General features: G+C 43.3%; 1 protein-coding gene across 1 annotated transcript in view; it reads right to left on the bottom strand.

The window, feature by feature from the left end:
* The window catches only part of VAT1L (vesicle amine transport 1 like), a 66443-nt gene that overhangs the window by 3265 nt on the left and 36105 nt on the right, over positions 1 to 27073 (bottom strand). The window contains exons 3-8 of the mRNA XM_056526114.1: positions 18553 to 18768; positions 11082 to 11224; positions 6520 to 6623; positions 3701 to 3756; positions 2150 to 2344; positions 962 to 1045 (exon numbers count right to left, since the gene is read on the bottom strand). Coding sequence (XP_056382089.1) covers positions 962 to 1045; positions 2150 to 2344; positions 3701 to 3756; positions 6520 to 6623; positions 11082 to 11224; positions 18553 to 18768 — 798 coding nt within the window. The remainder of the gene's footprint in view (positions 1 to 961; positions 1046 to 2149; positions 2345 to 3700; positions 3757 to 6519; positions 6624 to 11081; positions 11225 to 18552; positions 18769 to 27073) is intronic.

The raw sequence follows: 27073 nt of genomic DNA, 5'->3' as shown, positions 1-27073 counted from the left end.
AGGGGTCCCGCCACTGGAGACCTCCACGATCTCCCTGCTGCACCCAGCGTTTGTTTAGAGCGTCATGTGCAGTGCTGGAGGCTGATGACGTGGCGGCCGTGCTCTGATCGGTCATGCCCCTCCAATGCAAGTCTATGGGAGGGGGCGTGACGGCAGTCACGCCCCCTTCCATAGACTTGCATTGAGGGGGGCATGGCTGTGACCTCACAAACCTCCGCCCCGCATCGCCAGTGCCAGTCATCCGGCATTGGGGTGATGTCTGGGGTTCCGCAGTCGAGATTGCGGGGGTCCTCAGCGGCAGGACCCCCGCGATCAGACATCATATCCCCTATCCTTTGGATAGGGGAATAAATGTTGAAGGGCGAGGTACCTCTTTAATTCGTTACATTGGAAACAGATATTGGAAGACAGCAACTATTAGACTGCACATAGTGGTAGTCACTCAGATGTCTTTAGACAAATTTCTATGCTTCGTGTCTAGGAAAACTGGGTGACAACACCAATGCACATTTTTGGCTGTCTTTAGTGGTTATTATCCTGCATTCAAGAAATGCAGCTTGAAACCGAGGACCAGTAATATGGGGGGGGGGGGGGGGGGGGTCCAGGATTTCCAGTGGCTTGGTGAAAAATATTTTAGGCTTACATTCTGCATATTTTCTTCAGTGTTGGTCGCTCTTAGCTTTGTTCCTTTAGCACACATCTACAGGATGATCAATGACTTCATCTTAGAAGCACTGGCTGCTGGAGTCATAGGTCATCAGGAATGAAAATTCTACCTAGATAAAGACTAGGGCTTCTGCTATATCATGCCCTGCCCAACAGATTTCCATGTCCAGGCAGGCAGTCGTTCAGGCCCACAAGCCCACCAGGAAGCCAGCACATAAAAGCTGAAAAATGTATCATATACTAAAGCAATGGGCAACATAAATAGAATACCCTAGAATAAATAATAAATCCTTACCAACGGGGTTGGAGCCTTTTCCACATCTAAAATCAGCTTTCCGATGTTACCTCTGTCATGGATCCTTTGCATTGCTTCTTTCACCTGGAATCCCAAAAATAGGGATATTTACTTTATAAATAACTTCTCGTCCATTCACCCACCTGTGGTGTTTTGACATGTTAGTGTTGAAAGGTTGCAAAAGTGCAGTTCTGACTTTCCTTTTCATGGCCATTACGTTGAGAATCATGCTGATATTACAGTGTTCCCGATATACTCATGTGGTTGCTATAGGGTTCATGGAGAGGGGAGTCCAGCTCTGGTTTTCCCAAGAAGTAATGTGCAGAGGGAATCTGAACATGGTTCTACCTTTCCATAGGTTATTCTCTATAAGCATACAAGTAAGGAGATAACCAGACTATAGGAGCTTCCACCAAGTCTCGCTCCTACTAAGGATGGCATTGTCATACAGGTAAATAACCACTGACCCTCCTTACCCCAGCTGAGGTTTATGCAGCACTTTAAGGCAGCACAAGAAGTCCTTGGACATTTTTGCTATGGAAAAACCTACTTAAAGGGGTATTCCAGGCAAAAACTTTTTTTTATATATCAACTGGCTCCAGAAAGTGAAACAGATTTGTAAATTACTTCTATTAAAAAAATCTTAATCCTTCCAATAGTTATTAGCTTCTGAAGTTGAGTTGCTGTTTTCTGTCTAACTGCTTTCTGATGACTCATGTCCCGGGAGCTGTCCAGCTCCTATGGGGATATTCTCCCATCATGCAAGGGATATTCTCCCATCATGCACAGCTCCCGTGACGTGACATCATCATTGAGCAGTTAGACAGAAAACTTCAGAAGCTAATAACTATTGGAAGGATTAAGATGTTTTAATAGAAGTAATTTATAAATCTGTTTAACTTTCCGGAGCCAGTTGATATATATAAAAAAGTTTTTGCCTTGAATACCCCTTTAAAGTTAAATGACTCTACAGAGAAGAACACTGATCTCAGATGCTCCTGGTTGGCTCATAAAAAATATGTTGAAATGATGCACTGCATGCAGGCTTAGATAGGTTTGAGGCACCAAGAGGGTTTGCAAATTCAGTAAAACTACATGACCACAGAAGTCAAGTGCCCTTGCCATAGTCAGATAGGAAATGATAGGACATTACACACTGCATTCATTTCAAAGACATGATGAGAATACCTCCTCTAATGCCCACAATGAATCCACCAATGGTTTGATCTTCTTCTGATTGTACAAGTCAAGAAGCTTGTCTATGACCCCTCTTATGACACCAGCGCGTCCTTGTTTGAACAGCAGGTTTAGCAGTGAGAACCCAGACATTACTTTGTTCTCTTCATATAATTTGATGGGATTGACCTTTTCCACTTGCCACCACTGAAAGTAGAAAATGATAATGTATTAGTATTGGTGATATCAGTTTTGTTCAATACATAATATACAATCTACATGTATCTTCTAGGGTTTGGTTCTACTTCATTTAAAATAGCACAGAACTACATAATAGCAATTCCCAAAAAATAATTGTTAAAGGAGTAATCCAGCTTAGAAAAATAGGGATAGGGGATAAATGTCAGAATGTGGGTGGTCCGAGCGCTGGGACCCCCCTTGCAATCTCCTGCCCGGCGACCCGGCTCTCCTCCTGCACAGAGCTGGTGGTCAACATGCCCCTTCCTTGTATCTCGTTGGGAAAGCCAGAGATACACAGCACTTTGGCCCTCTCAAGGTACGAATGGACGGTGCTTGCCAACCCCCGCTCCGTGCAGCAGGATAGGAGATCGCGGAGATCGCGGAGGATCCAGTGGTTGGACACCCCACGATCTGACACATCCCCTTATCTTTCTGAAAGGGGATACGTTTTTCTAAACAGGATAACCCTTTTAATGGCTAGAAAGGAATTGCTGGCTAATTCATGAGAATGAGGCTAGCAGGTCATGAGTGACACTATTTAGCAAAGAAACCAAAGAGGCTGTTGTGCGACTTAGCAGGGACTTGCTGTCAAGCAGCTTTATTACAGTTGAGATTTGGCTGTAAAACATAACCAAAGAGCACAGAAGTTTCAAACAGGTTGCAGTCGCAACTTACAACCAATAATCTATCAAGGTTGGATATTGTGTGACTGTCGCATGTTGCATTATGACATCATTTATTATAATTACTTGTGACATCACACAGCCTAAACAATGCACCTTTCCATGATCACTTTTTAAGACTACATACAGTAAGTTCCACTTTAGATTATTATTGGCTGGATCTGAAGAGTTTTAGGGGACCACCCTGACCATCTCATGTGTAAAAAAGGATCAGGTAGGTCGATTTTAACATGCCCGAACCTTCTGTTTCAAACACTCGGCGGAGCATGCAGGTGTATAGACCGGGGGACAGGAGCGTCAGCAGTCAGCGGAGCGTGATGATGTCTATGGCAGGCTTAACTAATACACTTGTGACAAGGATGCTGTATGTACCACCTATGTAAGTTTGCAATGTATTATTATAGCAAACATGATGTACTGGGACCACCCTTATAAATGTAGTTATATATATGCAATAAAATAATGATCACAGGAATAGATATATAGGTAACCTGCAGAGCCACGGAGAAATAAGGATATACTCTGCATACTATGTAGATAGGCTTTACAATATTTACTCTATTGAATCTGAACATTTAACATGAAATACGTTATTCAAAAACGACAGTGTTATGTGTAACGCTTAAGTAGTGACACTTACTGATTTGGCAAAACTGAAGAAGCTTTTTGTTTCCCCGGTGACCATATTGGATGAACCTGCAACAAAAGAAATTTGAGAATGCAACACAACATATGCAAAATATGAAAACTGCACATAGACCACACATACGTGAGAATTAACTCTAAACCAAATCTAAAAGTGACAAAGCAAATCTAGGCTCCTGTGCTGAAGGGGTCTGAACTTGTCAGGTTGCGAGGAGCCTGTCTTAAAGGGGTACTCCGCTGCCCAGCATTTGGAACAAACTGTTTCGAACTCTGGAGACGGGAGCTCGTGATGTTATAGCCCCGCCCCCTCATGACTTCACGCCCCGCCCCCTCAATGCAAGTCTATGGGAGGGGGCGTGACGGCTGTCACGCCCCCTCCCATAGACTTGCATTGAGGGGGCGAGGCGTGACATCACAAGGGGGCGGGGCTATGACGTCACGAGCTGACGTCTCCAGAGTTCGAAACAGTTTGTTCCAAATGCTGAGCAGCAGAGTACCCCTTTAAGTTGCCACATTACTTGCCCCACCATAGAGGTTAGTTTAGCTCCAAGCTGCTAATAATGAAGTAGTTAATAATAAGAACATGAAGTATGTGACAAATATGCGGTGACAATGGAAATGTATACATTGTTCATTTTAAAACCATTTGCTGGCAATAAAATAATATCACCTAGTGGATGGTGTCAGTATATTGGCATGGATTATTAACAGGGGGAGATTTAGCAAAACCTGTGTAGAGGTAGAGTCGTGCAGTTGCCCATAGCAACCAATCAAATAGTTTCTTTCATTTTTGAAGAGACCTGTGAAAAATGAAAGAAGCAATCTGACTGGTTGCCATGGGCAACTGCACCACTCTTCCTCTACACAAGTTTTGATAAATCTCCCCCACTGTATTTAGAGGAATATGCAAAGCAATAATACATTTAAAGGGGTACTCCGGTGGAAAACATTTTATTTTATTTTTTTTATCAACTGGTGCCAGAAAGTTAAACAGATTTGTAAATGACTTCTATTAAAAAATCTTAATCCTTCCAGTACTTATTAGCTGCTGTTACAGCTTGCGCTCTGGCCGCACATGTCGGCCGCAGGCGCATTGTCCCTGCTCCCGGCGGGGCTGGGATTCACATCACGGGATGCATGCGAATCCCGGCCTCTCACTTACCTGCTTCCTCTGACTCGTATGCTACTGTGCTTCAGCCCCGGTGCAGGTGTACCTGTCCCGTAGGGCGCGCGTGCCGGAGATTTAAAATTTAAAGGGCCAGTGCGCCCATAATTATCACTCACACCTGACACTATTCTTCCCTGCACCTCCCCCACTTCTCTGCTGGATCTTCAGTGCCTATTGCCTGAGAGAAAGCATTCCTGAAGGCTCTGATGAAGACCAGCAGTACCTTAGACTCCGCTCCCCGATACGGTCCGAGTCATCTGCCACACAGGTGGTGGATCCACTTCCAGCTTCGTGACAGCCTACATCCAGGTGCGTGACAGCTGCTGTATGTTACAGAGGAAATTCTTTTCTTTTTGGAACACAGAGCTCTCTGTTGACATCTCTGTCCATTTTAAGAACTGTCCAGAGTAGGAGAAAATCCCCATAGCAAACATATGCTGCTCTGGACAGTTCCTATAATGGACAGAGATGTCAGCAGAGAGCACTGTGTTCCAAAAAGAAAAGAATATCCTTTGTAGTATTAAGCAGCTAATAAGTACTGGAAGGATTAAGATTTTGTAATAGAAGTAATTTACAAATCTGTTTAACTTTCTGGCACCAGAGTACCCCTTTAATATGATTTAAAGAAAAGAAGACACCAGGAAAGGCCCCACTACATAATGATAGGTTGCAAACATGCTATAAAGCTGAACTACCGGGCACATTTTGTCTTTAAATGCCCTACCCAAGGGAAATAGTGTACTAGAAGATCAGAAGATCCTTGAAGCCCCTTTTCCCTTAGAATAGAACCACTTCTTGGTTTGGCAGCAGAACACAGGCTGCTGCTAGTGGAATCCTATATTCTGCATACCATACTTGTACCTAGCCCATTGTACTGTATGTTAATGGTGGTCAAAGAAAACCCAATGTTCTCTACAGCTTCCTGCTCTTTTATGAATGGAAATGTTACAATACCAGAGTGCCTCCGAATTAGGGATCGTCTATAAATAACGTTCATTATAGACGACCCTAAAGCTTTAAGTTAATTTGCTGAAGATGAATTTCTTTATAATGTTCAGAACTCTGCTTTTCTGATAAAGAGCTTGAATTCTCATGCATAAACATTCATTCAGCTAATAAAATTCAAGCTGCCTGCAGCCACCATCAGAAGGAACTTGATATACTTTTAATATACTAAATTTCATAATAAAACAGGTTGCCTTTAGTGGTGGCTGAAGTAAGCCATGCTTTTAAAGGGGTACTACACTGGCCAGCGTTCGGAAGTAAACATTCCAAACGTTCCAATCCCTGGTTGAACTTGATGGACGTATGTCTTTTTTCAACCGTACTAACTATGTAACTATGTTTTTGCGCTGCGGGGGTCGACCACGCCATTCGTGACATCACGGCCACGCCCCCTCAATGCAAGTCTATGAGAGGGGGCGTGACAGCCGTCACGCCCCCTCCCATAGACTTGCATTGAGGGGGCGTGGCTGTGATGTCATGATGGGCGTGGCGGACCCCGCAGCACGAAAAAGTTTTGGAACGTTTACTTCCGAATGCTGGGCAGTGGAATACCCCTTTAACCCTAAGCCTATGCATGTATGAGCCATCAGCTTATTATAATGTACTACCAACACCCATCACAGCGTAAACATCCAACCTACCATATAAAATATATGTCCCCAGTGGTTTCAGGAGGCCAATTCCTTTTCCGGTGTTTTCCCCACATAAGCAATCCAGGACAATGTCTACTCCTTCTGGTGAAATTCTGAAAAACCGAAACAGACTGTTACACCTGTTCTTCGCTGTACAAGAAGACCTTGGGGGGAGATATCACATATAGATTCAGGCCCCTTTAACAAATGCAAAATACAGATGTGTGCTTACATGACAAATCCTAGCCTGAATAACTTTGTAGGTATTTTCATCCTATGTAAGGTAAAAGCGTACGGACTTTTTGGGGACCACACTAAAGACCACACTGTATTAGTTACACACTTTATGACTGCTTCTTCTCTTAATAGGGGCACATAGAAAAACATCATGGGTCACCTAAGACCCCCAAACTGTAGGATGTGTTTGTGCAAAATGATCTATGGATGTGATTAGAGATGAGCGAACTTACAGTAAATTCAATTCGTCACGAACTTCTCGGCTCGGCAGTTGATGACTTTAGTCTGCATAAATTAGTTCAGCTTTCAGGTGCTCCCGTGGGCTGGAAAAGGTGGATACAGTCCTAGGAGACTCTTTCCTAGGACTGTATCCACCTTTTCCAGCCCACGGGAGCACCTGAAAGCTGAACTAGTTTATGCAGGATAAGTCATCAACTGCCGAGCCGAGAAGTTCGTGACAAATCGAATTTACTGTAAGTTCGCTCATCTCTAGATGTGATACCTGAACCTATTACTAATACAAATAGACATTTGCTATATTTGCTAGACTTGTGGCACTTTTGTTAGGACAATAGATACATAGAAAATACCAGAAAAGTGTCTTATTTGTATAGTGCAAAAGGAATCTTTCCTTATACTGGAACGCTATAGATAGATAGGATAGAGAATGATATAATGGAAGGAGGTGACATTTCCACGCTGTTCATACCAGTGGGGCTCTAATCTTCTAATCTGTTCATACCGGCGGGTCTCTAATGAGACTGTTGGAATGCCAGTGGATGGGCAATGGTTAACAAGGAGGACACACTATCAGGACCCATAGGTGAATGGTTGGGATGTTCGTAGAAGCTTACTACAGTGGTCCCTCAATTTACAATATTAATTGGTTCCGGGACGACCATTATATGTTGAAACCATTGTATGTTGAGACCATAACTCTATGGGAACCTGGTAAATGGTTCTAAAGGCACCAAAATGTCATTCAAAAATAGGAAAAAGTGAGAATTGAAGAAAAATAAGTAGATAAATACAGATATAGCAAATCCTTACATATAAAAGTAAGAAAGAGCTGCTGGGAGCTGTAAATCACTGTCTATGTCAGTGTTTCCCAAGCAGGGAGCCTCCAGCTGTTGCAAAAGTACAACTCCCAGCATGCCCGGACAGCCAAAGGCTGTCCAGGCATGCTGGGAGTTGTAGTTTTGCAACAGCTGGGGGCACCCTGCTTGGGAAGCACTAGTCTATGTAGAGGACAGGAGCTTCTTCCGGGTCCTGTACAGCACACGCAATGTCCTAAAAAAGTAACATGGAGCCGCCCACACCTGGTGTCCAAAGGAGCAGCTAATCCTGGCCCAAAGAGTAGTACAGAACATGTAATACTTCCCTGTACTGTAGGGGGCGCTACCAGACACCATTCAGTGCATATGCTTCAGTAATACAGAAGTTTTACCAGTGAATACCTATTCTGATTGGTCAGTTCATTGACACATTTCACAGATCTGGACTGTCCATAACATTGTATGTTGAGTCTGGTTCCAGAAAAGACCATTGTATGTTGAAACTATTGTATTGTATGCCATTGTAAGTTGAGGGATCACTGTATTTGGACCTATGGCTCATTGTATACCAACCTTGGGACTCCCCCCCCCCCCATCCATATGTTCTTATTTTATTTTTTATTTTTAAATTAAGGCTTCTTAAGGCAGGTAAGAATACAGTTAATATATGGGAATTAGTTACTTAACTTTTAGAAACAGTGAAGTATACGTATACTATTGTATACGGTGACTATTCACACTAGGCCTTGTAAGGCAGGGACACTACTTCTAGGGCAGTGTTTCCCAACCAGGGTGCCTTCAGCTGTTGCAAATCTACAACTCCCAGAATGCCCAGCAGCCTTTGGCTGTCCGGGCATGCTGGGAGTTGTCGTTTTGCAACAGTTGGAGGCACCCTGGTTGGGAAACACTGCTCTAGGGTGAATGACAGCTATTGTACATAGAATCTATGGAGGAGATTGATCAAAACCTGTCCAGAGGAAAAGATGCTGAGTTGCCCATAGCAACCAATCAGATCGCTTCTTTCATTTTTAACAAGGCCTCTGCAAAATGAAAGAAGCAATCTGATTGGTTGCTATGGGCAACTCAGCAACTTCTCCTCTGGACAGGTTTTGATAAATCTCCACCTATGACCCCAGGGCTGAGGATATCAGTGCTAACCACTAAGTACCCGTGCTTAAGATGCTTATGTTGTGGAGGCTGCCAGTCACACTAGCATTGGGTAGATAGTTTACTCAGAAAGATTATGTGCCACTAAGGCTGGGTTAACACCACGTTTTGTTAAATACGGTTCCCGTATACGGCTGGGAGGAGGGGGGGCGGGGCTTAATCGCGGCGCCCGACGACCGCAGCCTCCGGTCGGCTTCGTTTTCGGCCGTATGCGGTTTCCCGACTGTAGGCAAACCCGCGGTCGACCACGTTTCTGCCTGCGGTAGGGAAACCGCATACGGCCGAAAACGAAGCCGACCAAAGGCTGCGGTTCACTCCGGTCGGCTCATAGACATACATTAAATACGGTTCCCGAATACGGCTGAGTGCGGGTGCTGCGATTAAGCCCCGCCCCCCTCTTCCCAGTCGTATACGGGAACCGTATTTAACAAAACATGGTGTGAACCCAGCCTAACTGGATATGCCAGGCCTAACCTGCATACTAGATGCAACATTACTATGCTCCTGTTTATACAAGTACGTTCCTATTTTTCAAGCTTTACTATACCTCCTGAATTCTGAGTGATCAAATAAGGACAACCCTTTCCTGTTAGGACATCCGGACAATATAGAGGACTTTTCCACACTGAGAATCCTCTTTTATGAATCCTCTATAAGGGTTTTTGCAATACAGTTCCCGTATACATTTTCTATGTGAAAACCGTATGGAACCGTATTGAAAACCGTATGCATTGACTCTCCATTGAAAACCGTATGCATCAGGTTGTGTCCGTTTTGCATCCTGTACGGTTTTGTCAGGTTTTTTTCCCGTACCCAAAACCGTAGTCTACCACGGTTTTTAGGCCGGGTGAAAAACTGTATCAAACCGTATATGTTTTTTTTTTTTTTAAACATGGGAGTCAATAGGAACCGTACAGAACCGTATATGCATATGGTTCCATCCGGTTTTCACCATACGTTTTTTAACTTTACACATTTTTTTTCTTGGAATTTCAATCAAACAAGGGAAACTTTATTCAAAATGGAGTGTAAAGTTAAAAACGTATATGTACTTTTCTTAAAAAACGGATGCAACCGCACATCATTTTTTTTAAACTGTATACGGTTTTTAACTGTATACGGGTTGAAATTTGTACACACGTTTTGATACAGTTTAGTTAGGTTTTGAGGAATCCGTTTTTCATCAAAAACCTGATCTGGGAACTGTATTGCAAAAACGTGGTGTGAATGCACCCTAACGGTGCATTCACACCACGTTTTTCCAATACAGTTCCTGTATACGTTTTCTATGTGAAAACCGTATGGAACCGTATTGGAAAACATATGCATTGACTCTCCATTAAAAACCTTATGCCAAAAGATGCATGAGGTTGTGTCTGTTTTGCATTCTGTACAGTTTTGTCAGGTTTTTTTCCTGTACCCAAAACCGTAGTCGACCACGGTTTTAGGTCCGGTAGAAAAACTGTATTAAACCGTATACGTTTTTTTTAACATGGGAGTCAATGGGAACCGTACAGAACTGTATGTGCATACTGTTCCATCCGGGTTTCACCATACGGTTTTTGACTTTGCACAGTTTTTTTTTCTTGGAATTTCAATCAAACAAGTAAAACTTTATTCAAAATGGAGTGAAAAGTTAAAAACGTATATGTTTTTTTCTTAAAACCGGATGCAACCGGATGTCATTTTTCAAACCGTATACGGGTTAAAATTAGTACACACGTTTTGAGACAGTTTAGTCAGGTTTTGAGGAATCCGTTTTTCCTCAAAAACCTGATACGGGAACTGTATTGCAAAAACGTGGTGTGAATGCAGCCTAACAGTGGTCTTCAACCTGCGGACCTCCAGATGTTGCAAAACTACAACTCCCAGCATGCCCGGACAGCCAACGGCTGTCCGGGCATGCTGGGAGTTGTAGTTTTGCAACATCTGGAGGCCCACAGGTTGAAGACCACTGCTCTATAACATTGTGGCTAAGACTAGTGTCGGATGTGTGATTTAGTGAGCCCCCCTTTTTACTTTCAAGCGTGGTGGGGGCTTTGGGTAGATATATCACTATTGGATGGAACACACTGTGACCGGATTAGGATTTGCATGGAATTAACAACTTACTTTTTTACTTCTTGTACGTAATCTGCATTCCTGTCGAAGAGGTGATTAAGAGAGTTTTTAATAGCCTCGTGTTTGAAGGCAGAAGCAGTTCCGAAAACCGTGACATTTGGAACAGTTGAGCAGAGTTGAGCCACTGCTTGTCCCTGAAAACATTACAGAATACACTAAGATAATATTTCATACATTTCGTACCAACTAACGGTGCTAACCAACCCAAAGTGTTAACAAAATGTTAAGACTTAAAGGGGTACTCCAGTGAAAAACTATTTTTTTTTAATCAAATGGTGCCAAAATGTAAAACAGATTTGTAAATTGCTTCTATTTAAAAATCTTAATCCTTCCAGTACTTATCAGCTGCTGTATTCCCCTGAGGAAGTTCTTTTCTTTTTAAATTTCTTTCCAGTCTGACCACAGTGCTCTCTGCTGACACCTCTGTCTGTCTCAAGCAAATCCCCATAGCAAACCTCTCCTGCTTTTGACAGTTCCTGAGACAGACAGAGCAACACGTGGAAAATGGAGAAAAACGGTCTTAGAGGCGCTGCGCAAAACGTGGTCACAGATGGAAAGACTCGAGCCAGCACAGGACAATTAATATTTTATATGACACAACGGACGACGCGTTTCGGCACACAGAGAGTGCCTTCCTCAGGTCCAAACATACAGTGCAAATTGTTACGCCGAGCGCTCCGGGTCCCCGCTCCTCCCCGGAGCGCTCGCTACACTCTCGTTTCTGCAGCGCCCCGGTCAGATCCACTGACCGGGTGCGCTGCGATATCGCCTCCAGCCGGGATGCGATTCGCGATGCGGGTGGCGCCCGCTCGCGATGCGCACCCCGGCTCCCGTACCTGACTCGCTCTCCGTCTGTCCTGTCCCGGCGCGCGCGGCCCCGCTCCCTAGGGCGCGCGCGCGCCGGGTCTCTGCGATTTAAAGGGCCACTGCGCCGCTGATTGGCGCAGTGGTTCCAATTAGTGTGTTCACCTGTGCACTCCCTATTTTACCTCACTTCCCCTTCACTCCCTCGCCGGATCTTGTTGCCATTGTGCCAGTGAAAGCGTTTCCTTGTGTGTTCCTAGCCTGTGTTCCAGACCTCCTGCCGTTGCCCCTGACTACGATCCTTGCTGCCTGCCCCGACCTTCTGCTACGTCCGACCTTGCTTCTGTCTACTCCCTTGTACCGCGCCTATCTTCAGCAGCCAGAGAGGTTGAGCCGTTGCTAGTGGATACGACCTGGTCACTACCGCCGCAGCAAGACCATCCCGCTTTGCGGCGGGCTCTGGTGAAAACCAGTAGTGACTTAGAACCGGTCCACTAGCACGGTCCACGCCAATCCCTCTCTGGCACAGAGGATCCACCTCCTGCCAGCCGGCATCGTGACACAAATTCTGGGGTGGATCAGATGCAAGATTGCCCTTGTGGGGTTCCTGTGATGAGCGGTGCAGGCGTGGGTCACACTAAGTCGGTATACGTAAACGAAGGGAGCGCCCCCTGTTTTCTTTTTCCCTCTTTCCTAGAGACAGACAGAGGTGTCAGCAGAGAGCACTGTGGTCAGACAGAAAAGAAATTCAAAAACAAAAGAACTTTCTCTGGAATCAACAGCAGCTAATAAGTACTGGAAGGATTAAAATTTTTAAATAGAAGTAATTTACAAATCTGTTTAAACGTTCTGGCACCAGTTGATTAAAAAAAAAATAGTTTTTCACCGGAGCACCCCTTTAAAGGGAGTTTTCCAGGCATAAACTGGGGTTTTCCAGGCATTGACGGCCAATCCACAGGATAGGTCATCAATGTCTGGGGCGCTGACACCTTGTTTTCCCACCATTCAGCTGTTTTGCAGAACAAAGGCACATAAACACTGAATGGCTGTAAGCAGTTGGCACCGTTCACTGAGGAGTGGTGGCACCGGGTTACTGCAACACAGCTACCATTAATGTCAATGGAAAGTGAACTGCAGTAACCCAGTTCCCTGAATACACAATGAGCAGAACCAAGGCTTCCGGCTGTTCATTGTGTATGTGCTGATGCCTCAGTTCTGCATAACAGCTGATTGGTTGGGGAGCAAAGTGTTGGCACCCTACCGATCAGACGTAGGTGTAACTGATATAAAATACTGACCAGAATACCGCCATTTGTAAGGGGTCAAAGGCCTGATCCAAAGAGAATCCTGGTATACATATATAATACAGAACCACAATACAGATGTATTACAGGTCCATCTGTATTTCTGTACAGTATGCATGTCTTCTAGGGAGGAAACTGAATTACACTTTACACCAGGGTTTCCCAACCACAGAGCCCCCAGCTGTTGTAAAACTACAACTCCCAGCATGCCCGGACAGCCAAAGGCTGTCCGGGCATGCTGGGAGCTGTAGTTTTGCAACAGCTGGAGGCACCCTGTTTTGAAAAACACTGCTTTACACAAAGTATGAAATACAGATATACTGATGCAATTTAGATCACATTCATATTTTACTCTCTATTGATAGACTTGGCCCTTTCCATTCACAAAACAGATAAAAGTAGCATGTGTGGCATTAAAAGTATATATTTCATACGCCCATGTGAATAGCCTATAAATTAACAGTATGTCTAGACTCTGGTCTGCAAAATAAACACCAAAAACAGATAAAATAGGGATGAAAAACACGATCATGTGAAAGTAGCCTAAGCCCTTAGCTATCATGAGAACGCTTTGTTGGACTGATGTTCCTTTTTAAGTTACCATCAAGGGGGGGAGCAATGTGTGTGTGTGGGGGTGTCATTTCCAAAACGTGATCCACGGTAACCAGGTATTGTGAGCGATTTGTATTGTCTGTATATGTATATATATATATATATATATATATATATATATATATATACACACATATATATATATATGTGTATATATATATATATATATATATATATATATACACACACAGTACAGACCAAAAGTTTGGACACACCTACTCATTCAGAGTTTTCTTTATTTTCATGACTATGAAAATTGTAGAATCACACTGAAGGCATCAAAACTATGAATTAACACATGTGGAATTATAGACATAACAAAAAATTGTGAAACAACTGAAAATATGTCATATTCTAGGTTCTTCAAAGTAGCCACCTTTTGCTTTGATTACTGCTTTGCACACTCTTGGCATTCTCTTATTGAGCTTCAAGGGGTAGTCACCTGAAATGGTTTTCACTTCACAGGTGTACTGGTGTGGAGGAGGAGGTGGGATGGTGTGGGGGGTGCTTTGCTGGTGACACTGTTGGGGATTTATTCAAAATTGAAGGCATACTGAACCAGCATGGCTACCACAGCATCTTGCAGTGGCATGCTATTCCATCCGGTTTGCGTTTAGTTGGACCATCATTTATTTTTCAACAGGACAATGACCCCAAACACACCTCCAGGCTGTGTAAGGGCTATTTGACTAAGAAGGAGAGTGATGGGGTGCTGCCCCAGATGACCTGGCCTCCACAGTCACCGGACCTGAACCCAATCGAGATGGTTTGGGGTGAGCTGGACAGCAGAGTGAAGGCAAAAAGGGCCAACAAGTGCTAAGCATCTCTGGGAACTCCTTCAAGACTTTTGGAAGACCATTTCAGGTGACTACCTCTTTTAACTCATCAAGAGAATGCCAAGAGTGTGCAAAGCAGTAATCAAAGTAAAAGGTGGCTACTTTGAAGAACCTAGAATATGACATATTTTCAGTTGTTTCACACTTTTTTGTTATGTCTATAATTCCACATGTGATAATTCATAGTTTTGATGCCTTCAGTGTGAATCTACAATTTTCATAGTCATGAAAATAAAGAAAACTCTGAATGAGAAGGTGTGTTCAAACTTTTGGTCTGTACTGTATATATATAGATATATATATATATAGATATATATATATATATATATATATATATATACATACGTGGTCCACCTAAAAGATCCATTTGCCAATGGTGGGAGTTAGTTGTGATTTCCATAGTTTAGAAAGCAGAACCCTAGCTGCAGAGAGTAAAGTTCTTATGAGAGTCAGAGATCTAGAAGGGATCCCGCCTGGAAAGACATGAAAAAGGATTTTTTCCTGTGGAAGGGGGATGTAGAGATTGCAAATCTGATTAATGTTCTTGTGAATTAGGGCCCAGAAGCATTTGACCATGAGGCAGTTCCACCACATGTATGAACCCACTTCCGTGCTGCATTTCCAGCACTCAAGGGGTTAAATTTGTTTAAAGGAGTACTCAAGTGGAAATTTTTTTTTTTTTTAATCAACTGATGCCAGAAAGTCAAACAGATTTGTAAATTACTTCTATGACAAATTCTTAATCCTTCCAGTGCTTATTAGCGGCTGTATACTACAGAGGAAATTCTTTTCTTTTTGGATTCCTTTTCCGTCTGACCAAAGTGCTCTCTGCTGACACCTCTGTCCATGTTAGGAACTGTCCAGAGCAGGAGAAAATCCCCTTAGCAAACCTATCCTGCTATGGACAGTTCCTAAAATGAACAGAGGTGTCAGCAGAGAGCACTGTGGTTGTGACAGAAAAGAAATTCCAAAAAGAAAAGAATTTCCTCTGTAGTATACAGCCGCGAATAAGTACTGGAAGGATTAAGAATTTTTTATAGAAGTAATTTACAAATCTGTCTAACTTTCTGGCACCAGTTGATTAAAAAATAAATAAATAAAGTTTTCCACCGGAGTACCCCTTTAAGGTGCCATATTTTAGATATGTACAACACAGATCTACAATGCGCAGGATGCTTTATAACAGCACTTTGCATATATTGTTTTACCCCTATTTCCTCCACAGTTTATAGAACCAAGCAGTATAAATAAATGTGTAGAAGTAACATACACAAGGAGGTCCAATATCCACTGAAATATGATTTTCTCTTTATATTTCAGCATCATGTAAAAAGCCTAATGGCCCTGACATTCTACAATATCCCACTCTGTATTGTTACTCACATGAAATAACTTTGTAAATGTTATTATATGTGCCATGGAATGAGAAGAATGAGAATGTTCTGCAGAATTAACATCAGACATTTCTCTTAGGCTCTGTTGCTGGTAATTGCTTTCTACCTCGGCTGGATTTTTACAGTGATACTTAATAGTTTTGATTCTTTCTGAATGAAGAACAAGGCATAAGCTGTAGTCAATGGAAGTCATTGTGATAATTGCTTTGTTAAAGGGGTACGGTACTTCCGTGGAAAACTTTTTTTTTTTTTTTTTTATCAACTGGTGCCAGAAAGTGAAACAGATTTGTAAATTACTTTGTAGATTTAAAAAAATCTTAATCCTTCCAGTACTTATTAGCTGCTGAATACTAGGAAATGGTTTTCTTTTTGGAACACAGAGCTCTCTGCTGACATCATGACCACAGTGCTCTCTGCTGACATCTCTGTTCATTTTAAGAACTGTCCAGAGCAGCATATGTTTGCTATGGGGATTTTCTCCTACTCTGGACAGTTCTTAAAATGGACAGAGATGTCAGCAGAGAGCTCTGTGCTCCAAAAAGAAAACCATTTCCTCTGTAGTATTAAGCAGCTAGTAACTACTGGAAGGATTACATTTTTTTTAATAGAAGTAATTTACAAATCTGTTTAACTTTCTGGCACCGGTTGATTTAAAAAAAAAAGTTTTCCATGGGAGTACCCCTTTAATGCACATTTTATTCTGCGATGGAAGGAAGGATTAGTGCAGCACTGATTTTCAATATTAAAGCGATACTCGCATCTTCCGCATTTATGGCAAATCCACAGGCTATGCTATTTTTGCCTGATGGGTGGTGTCACTCCTGGGGGGAAGGGGGTCACATCATATAGGCACTTTCATATTGATAGTGAATTAAGTCAATGCACATCAACCTAGAACATTGTTATTATGATATATGCATAGACTAAAGGAGAGATGTAACAAAACCTGTTCAGAGCAAAAGTAGTGCAGTTGTCCATAGCAACCAGATTTCTCCCCCCCCCCCCCCAGAGGCTATGGCCAACCGCACCTCTTTTGCTCTGCACAGGTTTTGATAAATCTTTCCCTAAATGTATGCTTACAGAAACATTTCCACGTAACAGCAATTTCAATTATTAAAGGGGTACTCCGCCAAAAAACATCTTCCCCTAGGGGATAAGATGTCTGATCGTGGGGGTCCCGCCGCTGGGGACTCCCGAGATCTCTAGGCCGGCGCCATTGGCTACCGGAACAGGGAAGCTTGGAGCTTCCGTGTTCGTGATGTCACACCACGCCTCCTCCATTCATGTCTATGGGAGGGGGCGTGACGGCTACTACGTAGCCATCACGCCTCCTCCCATAGACATGAATGGAGGGGGAGTAGTGGCTGTAGTCGTCAGTCATCCAGTACGGAGCGGAGTTTGCTCCGTGCACAGATGACTAGGGTGCCGTACCGGAGATCTCAGGGGTCACCAGCAGTGAGACCCCCGCGATTACCCCTTTAACATCTATGTTAGTTATCAACTGTGCAGATATCCTTGTTTATACCAAAAGACTAATTCTGTTCACATAGTTAGGTCTTTTCCACCAGGTGTCCTCTGTTTTTTGTTGTCAGAATAAAAGTAGCATACCAATGTGATCTACCCAACAAAATAGAAAGCAGAGATCCATTATAAGACAATGAAAAAATAATAATGGATGCATTGTATCTATCACTTATCCTGTAAAATCTGCAGTCATGACCAGCGAGAACAGAGCATAAAATATAACCTGTCCTGATCTTTTCCTGTTCAGATAAGAATTGGTTAGGCTAGGTCCAGAGGCAGTGGATTTGTGGTGAAGTTCCCACACCGCAATACAGTACAGTGGATGAGGTTTTCCAAACCTTATCCACTCGTATTAAGCATGCTATGGATTGTCAATTTTTGGGGCAATAACATGGATTTTCGACTCAGATTTTATCCCTTTAATATACGTATACAGATGAAATGTGCAGTGAATCTGCAGCACAATGTATGTAAAGCTGGGTTCACACTACATTTGGATGATACGGTCACCGGCTGGGGGAGGTGAAAACCGAGCGCTCCCGTATCCCAGCCAGATCCGGCCCTCATTCATTTTAATTAGTCAGATAGTGACTCCGGTCGGCCCCGTATCCGGTTTTCTGACCAGACCTAAAACCGCAGTATACCACGGTTATAGGTCCGGTCACAAAACTGGATACAGAGCAAAATGAGCCGACCAGAGTCACTATCTAACTCCAGCTGGCTCATTCAAATGAATGAGATGGGGTCCAGGTCCTGCTGGGATACGGGAGCGCCCGGTTTTTACTCCCCCCAGGCCGGATCCGGAATCAAACACAGATTTGTAGCAGATTTCTGCCTAATACAACTGATTTGGGCCAACACAAATTTTTCTCCTCTCCTGGATGCCACTTTTTATTTATCCTGATACATTGTAACCACTGTCAGCTTTATGAGCAGGACTGGGTCAGGTATTCCGTTTTTTTTGGCAACTATTCAATTCTCCACTTACCACTCCTCCACCTGCAGAATGGACCAGCACTGACATGCCTTCTCTGAGGTTGGCCACTTCAAATAGCATCATGTAGGCTGTGACAAAGTTCATTGGGAAAGCAGCTGCTTCTGAGAAACTCATATCATCTGGGATCTTGTAGACAAATTCTGCCGGAGTGCAGACCACCTCTGCCCAAGCATTGTAATTGACAAAGGCCATTACTCTGTCACCTATCTGCAATACAAAAAGATACCAATTACAATCCAGTTGGATGAAGACATATCGGCTCTTTAGCTATTTCAGAATTATGGCTTCCAGCGTGGTATGTCCAAGGAGTTATAGTCTCAAAACACCTGAAAAGCCACAGGTTGAAAACCATTGCTGTAAAGAAACAAAACCGTAGACACCTAAAATACTGTTGATAGGGCTATAGATTACTGTCATAGTAGAGCTGCATTATGATACCTTGATAAAGGCCGCAAATGGCCCGAAAGGCCGGGAGTTTGAGACCCCTGCCTTAGAGCTTGTCCACACACCTCGCACCTCTACCACACTTGTGCTCAGCTCACAGCTCTAGGCTTATTGGGGGGGAACCCCTAATATGGCCAAGAATTTAGGGGTTCCCATTGGCAGGCAGGGTCACAAGGGTTTGCACTGCTCCTCTCTTAAAGGTACAATAAAACATATAAATAGAAATAACACACAACATGATAATTATGAAGATATATTAACCTTTGGCAAAGTGCTGGGACATAATAGACACAATAATAAGTCCCTCAGTGGGCCCAACACCTGTGTCGCAGGTCTGCCTGAGGAAGTCTGAAGTGACAGGACAGCCCTTGGTGCTGGGACACCACACATGTGACACGGAAATCCTGAAATGACTGACATGTCAATTCTTTCTGCAGAATCCGCACAGAAATGTATTGCCCGTTATTTGTGGATTTTCTGACAGATATTCCGCAGAAATTGTGTGAACATAGCCTTTTACAGTGCACAAATAATGACAAGTTTGGCTCTGCTACATCTATTCATTCATGTTTGGAGGATCTGTGGTGAAAAGAGGAGAAAAATGGCCAGCAGCAAGATGGATGGTAACAATTACAGGAATCAGGAACCTGTTCTTTCTGTTTCCTGCAGTCTGCCCAAAAAGTAATGGCATGTTTTTAACTCATGGCCTTATTCCTGGTATCGACTATGTTAGATTTTGCTAATAACCTTCTTTTAGCATTACGTGAAACCAATGTAGGGTTGTTCAGTGGTGGTAAATGTTGACATCTTCTATTTTATCTGCCGGTTGTAGATTTTTCTTGTTCTCATTGTATTTCCGGACTCTCATTTGGCCTTTTCGCTTGCATAGTCCAGTTTATGAGGGTGCTTCTCACATTAGGCATTCACTGGTAAGCCGATTTACATCAAGACGCCGTTGTTTTTTTCAGCCATCGTTTCTTTCATATGACTATGGGGGGGGGGGGGGGGGGGCTCTTGAATTGCATATGTATAATATTTTGCGATTGTATATTCATGTGCGTCTTAATACAATAAGGGTAAAGTCTTTTCTCCAGTGTAGAAAACAAATGGTGCAGCACTCCGGATAACAATCTTAAAAGTCCAAAATTTATTCCAACATGATTAAAAGTAAAAGCCAAAGCGTTTCTGCTCAGCTTTTAATATTTGGTACTTTTAATCATGTAGGAATACATTTTGGACTTTTAAGCTTATTTTTCTAGGGAGCTGGATTTTTTTCATATATTTTTTCTATGAGCCTGTTCACACCAAGTATGCAGCTTGGGTTGTTGGTTGCTGCTTCCTAATCTTCACCATGGGGTCTACATGTGTCTATGGCGTTGAGCTGGTTCTTTTCTTTTTTTTAATATACAGTATGCTAACTGGATAACAATCCAAAACGTGAAATTCATTTAGCCCACATAGGTCGCAATGTTACAGTTCCTCTATGGAGAATAGTTTGATGCTTAAAGGGTCACTCTCATTAAAACTATTTTTTGCTATTGCACTCCTTATGGTAAATAAAAAATATTTCTAATATACTTTGTTTAAAAAAAAAAAAAAAAAAAAAAAATGAAGTTTTCTATGTTTTACTTGTGCTTAAAAAAGAGCACATTTTCCCCCATCTCATACACAGACTTTGGACCGAAGTCCAAACACAGAAAGTGCAGCCTGGAGTGCTGAGGAGGTGTGTCCAACCTCATCCAATCATAGCTCCTCTCACACTTAACTGCTATATGCTGTTGGTTGGACACCCCCCCCCCCCCCCCCTCAGCACTCCAACCTGCACTTCTTGTGTTTGGGCTTCGATCCAAAGCCTGTCTACCAGATGGGGGAAAATTAACCCCTTAAGGACTCAGCCCATTTACGTTTTCGTTTTTTCCTCCTTGCCTTCTAAAAATCATAACTCTTTTATATTTTCATCCAGAGACTAGTATGAGGGGTTGTTTTTTGTGTGACCAGTTGGCCTTTGTAATGACATCACTCATTTTACCATAAAATGTATGGCACGCCCCCTCCCATAGACTTGCATTGAGGGGGCAGAGTCGTGACGTCACACGGGGGCGGAGTCGTGACGATCTTCCGTTCTCGTGGTCGGGATGGTATTAGCCTGAGGGCCTCCAGCGGTTCCGGAAGCCGTTACAGGTGGGTGCCGCATGGTAGAATGTGGCGGTCCCCAGCGGCGGGACCCCCGCCATCAGACATCTTATCCCCTATGCTTTGGATAGGAGATAAGATGTCTAGGGGTGGAGTACCCCTTTAAGCACAAATAAAACAAAGAAAACGTAATTTTTTTTAAACAATGTATATTAGAAATATTTTTTATTTACCGTAAGGAGTTCAATAGCAAAACATTTTTTAATGAGAGTGCCCATTTAAGAAAAGTTCTATGGAGGAACTGAAACATCTCATCTTATATGGGCTAAATACATTTCATGTCCTGGATTGTTATGCTGAGTGCTGCGCCATTTGTTTTCTACATTACCCTGGATCAAGTCTGGGATGCTGGCACTCAACAAACCTATGGACAAGTAGTGCTGCATTTGTTTCTTTTTCTTCCCTTTAGTGTATCTGTTAGCAGGGGCGGACTGACCGGTCAGTCCATTCGGCCGTGGTCCGAAGGCCCGGCCGGGTAAAGGTCCCGCTACAGCTGCTAAGGATTAAGGACACTTGTCCTGGATAACCAGTCATACAAGCACTACTTTCAGTTGATGTCTTTCTCTATATAAATATCCCTGCACTGCTCCTGCTCTGTGTATCATTAGCAGAGACAGACAGCAGCACAGGGATGAAGAGGACCTGATGGATGGCTCCGCCCCCAGCACAGGAAGAGGACGGGGGGCAAGAGCTGACAGGCCTCCCAGGAACACAGAGCATCCGCTTCATGTGAGGGTGAGTGATGTCTCTGTGTGCTGCCTCTCTCCCCCTTGAGTATAAACTTGGACTGGGTGTAAAGTGGCAGCCCAGTGGGGTCACTTTCCCTCCTCCAGTGTCCACAGGTCACCAGCAGGTCACATTACCAGAACAACTTTTGGGAAATATTGCGGAAAATGGCGCGGTATTACCGCTATTTCTCGAAATCGTGGTAAAACTGCGCCATTTCTGATGCAATTTAAAAAAAAATTGTTCTTGTAATGTGACCTGTTAGTGACCTGTGGACACTGGAGGAGAGAAAGTGACCCACTGGGGCAACAACAAGTGAACACATTGCTTGTTAATTTATCAATAACCCCTTAAGGGTACATTCACATGTACAGGATCTGCTGCATATTTTGTGCAGCTGACTTTGAAAACCATTAGCTTCAATAGGTAGAAAAATCAGCTGCAGAAAATATACAGCAGATCCTGTACGTGTGAACATACCCTAAGGGCTTTTTCACATGGATGGATCTGCAACATATTTTACGGTGCGGATCTGCCGACAATGGACCCTACAGTGCTGCCTCTATCTGTGTCTGCTCATAGCGGCAATCCACCGCTACGAGCAGACATGCTTCGAGGTGCATGTTCTCCATGCGCAGTATACTCGCACATATCACAGCCTCCTGATCCCTGAGCTAGGCCAAGAGCAGCCGTGATGTGTGCAAGTATAATGCGTATGGGTGCGGCAAACATGCACATCAAAGCGTGTCTGTTCGTAGCAGTGGATTGCCTCTATGAGCAAACACAGATTGAGGCAGCACTGTAGGGTCCATTGTCGGCGGATCCGCACCGTGAAATACGCTGTGGATCCGTCCATGTAAATTAGCCCTAAAGACACAACGCGTACATGTATGCACAGTGCCTGCTCCCACTCCCTCGGCTAATGCCAGACATCACCAATCAAGCTGATGTCCGAATAGGAGTGGGGCAGAGGTGTGGCCAGGGGCCGACTGGGGGACCTTGCTTTATTTGGTCCGGGGGCCCTGAGTGTTGTCAGTCCGCCCCTGTCTGTTAGTACAGAGGGGTTGATATTTATCCTCCCATCTATGCACATATTTTATGGAGTCTGCTTTTTCCTATTTATTGAGAGCGTTTTTATTGTAGAATCTGACTTTAATAATAGGTACATTTATTCTTTATTTTGTGTCGGATGCATTGAATCGGTGTAATATTTGGTATGCACTTCAGACGATTCATCGTGGCATGATATAAGTCCACTAATAGGTACAACGTCATAGAGACATGGTAGGTTTTGAACTGTGGGTATCCAAGAGCTGGGACCACCACTGATCTCTAAAACAATGCGGCAGAAGCAATGTCTCTTGCAATGTCTCTTTTTTTGTGTAGTAAAACACTGATATAAATGACTGTCTAGTGTCTTACAGCTCAAGAAAACAGAATTTTGTTCTATTGAACTCAGCAGTAAAAACAGTTGCATGTGCATACATACATTACTTTTATGGCTGTCATCTTTACGGTCATTATACTTAAAAGGCATGTCCTTTGTTCAGATGCGTTTTATTGGTCAGCATTCACAACATAAATTTTTAATTTTTTTTTTAGGATGAAAATACAATCCAAATAACTGGTAGAGGGAACATGGCCTAAGTCTCTCATCTGTCCCGAGGGGTTTGTTACCTATACCTGTATAGCTATAATGTATTAACCTAGAGGTGGTTTTGTCTAGACAAAATGAAACCAGTCCATCCTTAATGCCGCAGCCAGATTCATCTTCCTCTCCAACCGACTCCTCCTCCCTGTGCCAGTCACTACACTGGTTACCAATTCAGTCCAGAATACAGTACAAAATCCTCAGTCTCACACACAAAGCTCTCCACAATGCTGCACCTCCCTACATCTCCTCTCTCATCTCTGTCTACCATCCTACACGTTCTCTCCGATCTGCTAATGATCTCACACTAACATCTTCTATAATCCGAACTTCTCACTCCCGTCTCCAAGACTTCACTCGTGCTGCACCAGTTCTCTGGAATGCTATACCTCAATCCCTCAGACTCAAAAACAACATCGATAGTTTCAAACGTGGCCTAAAAACACATCTCTTCAGACAGGCCTATAACAGTCTCTAATTGGCCTCAACAGATCCTCAACATATCCCCAACATATCCCCAACATATCCTCAACATATCCTCAACATATCCCCAACATATCCCCAACATATCCTCAACATATCCTCAACATATCCTCAACATATCCCCAACATATCCCCAACATATCCCCAACATATCCTCAACATATCCCCAACATATCCTCAACATATCCTCAACATATCCTCAACATATCCTCAACATATCCCCAACATATCCCCAACATATCCCCAACATATCCCCAACATATCCCCAACATATCCCCAACATATCCCCAACATATCCTCAACATATCCTCAACATATCCTCAACATATCCTCAACATATCCTCAACATATCCCAAACATATCCCAAACATATCCCCAACATATCCTCAACATATCCCCAACATATCCCCAACATATCCCCAACATATCCCCAACATATCCCCAACATATCCTCAACATATCCCCAACATATCCCCAACATATCTCCAACATATCCTCAATATATCCTCAATATATTCTCACACCTCTTGTTTGAATAGTTATTGTGTAATTTTATGTCTGATACTTGTCTTTGTTTGTACCCCATAATTGTAAGCGCTGCAGAATCTGTAGGCGCTATATAAATAAATAAATAAAACTGTAACAAAGTATCAGCTTTTAAAAGAAATATGTCTTTGCATATAACCAGTAATTCTCCCTTTTTATACATCTTAGACAATCCTTTTAACATAGAATTGAGGAATCTGTTTTAGCTGCCAGATTAGACAAAATGTGTCTATATAATGTTAGTGTAAAGTCCATCACATTATAATACCACTGATTTTAGTGGGGGAAGTGTCAGCATAACTGGTGCCATCTTCTGGCATTTCAGTCTATTTGAGTAAAACATTAACAGTGGGCACCATACAAACAGCAGTACCATACACTTCCATAGGTTTAGTGTTTACAATTGTAATGCACTTTTATTCCTGAATGGTAGAATTATGCAATATTCGGGGCTCTTGGATTCTACTCTCATAAGCCACACATTGTGCCTCAGAATGGATTGGAGAAGGGAATTGTTGCTGTCTCTCTTGAGATGTCGTGAATACATTTTGCAGTCACAAAGCCATTACAAGATCTTTACTGTTTCCTATAGCATTACATATAAATACACAGAGGACTTAGTTTTCTGCATTGCTTTAATGTAACATTGTACTGTTCTATTAGTTAAGCTGCTTTGTGGCACAGTCCTTCTAAAGCAAAATGGCTTAAAGGTAAAGTTTTATTTAGGAATGTATGGTAATATTTCTAAAGATGTAGCAAGGCTGGGCTTGTCATTTGGCACATCTCAATGTGATATCTTCATGAGGGTTTGTACACTGGTCTCCTATGTCCGTGTAGTTGCTGGTAAGAATATATTTTATTATTCTGATAAGTAAAATCACACTATATATATATATATATATATATATGTATACAGTGGTCCTTCAACATACGATGGTAATCAGTTCCAAATGGACCATCGTTTGATGAAACCATCGTATGTTGAGGGATCCGTGCAATGTAAAGTATAGGACAGTGGTCTACAACCTGTGGACCTCCAGATGCTGCAAAACTACAACACCCAGCATGCCCGGACAGCCAACGGCTGTCCGGGCATGCTGGGAGTTGTAGTTTTGCAACATCTGGAGGTCCGCAGGTTGAAGACCACTGGTATTGGAGGTTATACTCACCTGTCCCCGCCGCTCCGGACCGTCAACTCTGCCCTGGATGTCGCCTTCCATCGCTGTCGCCGCGTCCCCGTGGTGTCCCCGACGCTCCGGCAAGGCCCCTGCTTCCCCGGCATCCTCGCTCTCCGTCGCCGCCATCACGTCACTACGCAAGCCGCTCCTATTGGATGACGGGACGGCGTGCGCAGCGACGTGATGACGACTATGGAGAGCGCCGACGTTGCAGGGGATCCAGAAGAGGACGCGCCGGAGCCCCGAGGACAGGTAAGTGATAGTCAGCGGACCAAACGGGGCACCGTAAACGGCTATCCGCCAGCAGCTGAAGCAGTCTGCACTGCCGGATAGCGGTTTATGCGATGGCCCCGACATACAAAAGCATCGTATGTTGATGCTGCCTTCAACATGCGATGTCCTCTGAGAGTCCATTGTATGTTGAAATGATCGTATGTCGGGGCCATCGTAGGTCGGGGGGGGGGGGGGGTCACTGTATATGTATATATACAAAAAAAGGCAAGAAGCGGCACCCATTCACCCATCATATCAGCAACGTTTCAACCCTCTCAATGGGGTCATATTTAAAGCTTGAAAAAGACCCCATTGAGAGGGTTGAAACGTTGCTGATATGATGGGTGAATAAAAAGCCCTACTTTTTCACTTTGAGTGCCGCTTCTTGCCTTTTTTTGGATATTTACAAATTTGGAATCCTGTGGTCTGGGCTTGGGCTCGCTGAGCACCCGCTGGTTGTCTTCATTGTGCCACTTCCACATCTGCTATTTGGACCATATATATATATATATATATATATATATATATATATCACATTCAGTTTACATGTTACTAAGTTCCCCCATAGTTGAGCAGATAGCAGACCACCACTGATGACAATCTTTTCATAGTCTTGATATCTTTGTCTTCATGACAACATTTGATATGAAACAATTTGGCAAGTGCTTGAATAATCACCCATGTATGGAGGATTATTGGAAGACAACATGTATGCTGTTTCAGGCTGACCAGGCTTTCACTGCAGCCCTGCTAGGACACAGGTGGGTATAAGAGCGGCTCATTTGTTTTGATTGATGCCCCTTTACATAAGTAGAGAAGGCTTTATTGTACAATGGATTATGCCATTGTGTTTAGAGCTGTTGAAATGATCATTAAGCTCCTTCCTCTTGTTTCCCCTGTAGTGAAAAGGTCAAATATGGCTCTCGGTCACGTTTTTAATTACTGTCCCATGGTGAGGAACGGCTATTCATTTTACCAAGCACAGTTGCCATGGAGAGGGAAGAGCTGTCATATCACA

This window comes from Hyla sarda, chromosome 6 (assembly GCF_029499605.1).
Source record: "Hyla sarda isolate aHylSar1 chromosome 6, aHylSar1.hap1, whole genome shotgun sequence".
In the NCBI taxonomy this organism is placed as follows: Eukaryota; Metazoa; Chordata; class Amphibia; order Anura; family Hylidae; genus Hyla; species Hyla sarda.
This window is presented reverse-complemented; position numbering and strand designations above follow the sequence as displayed.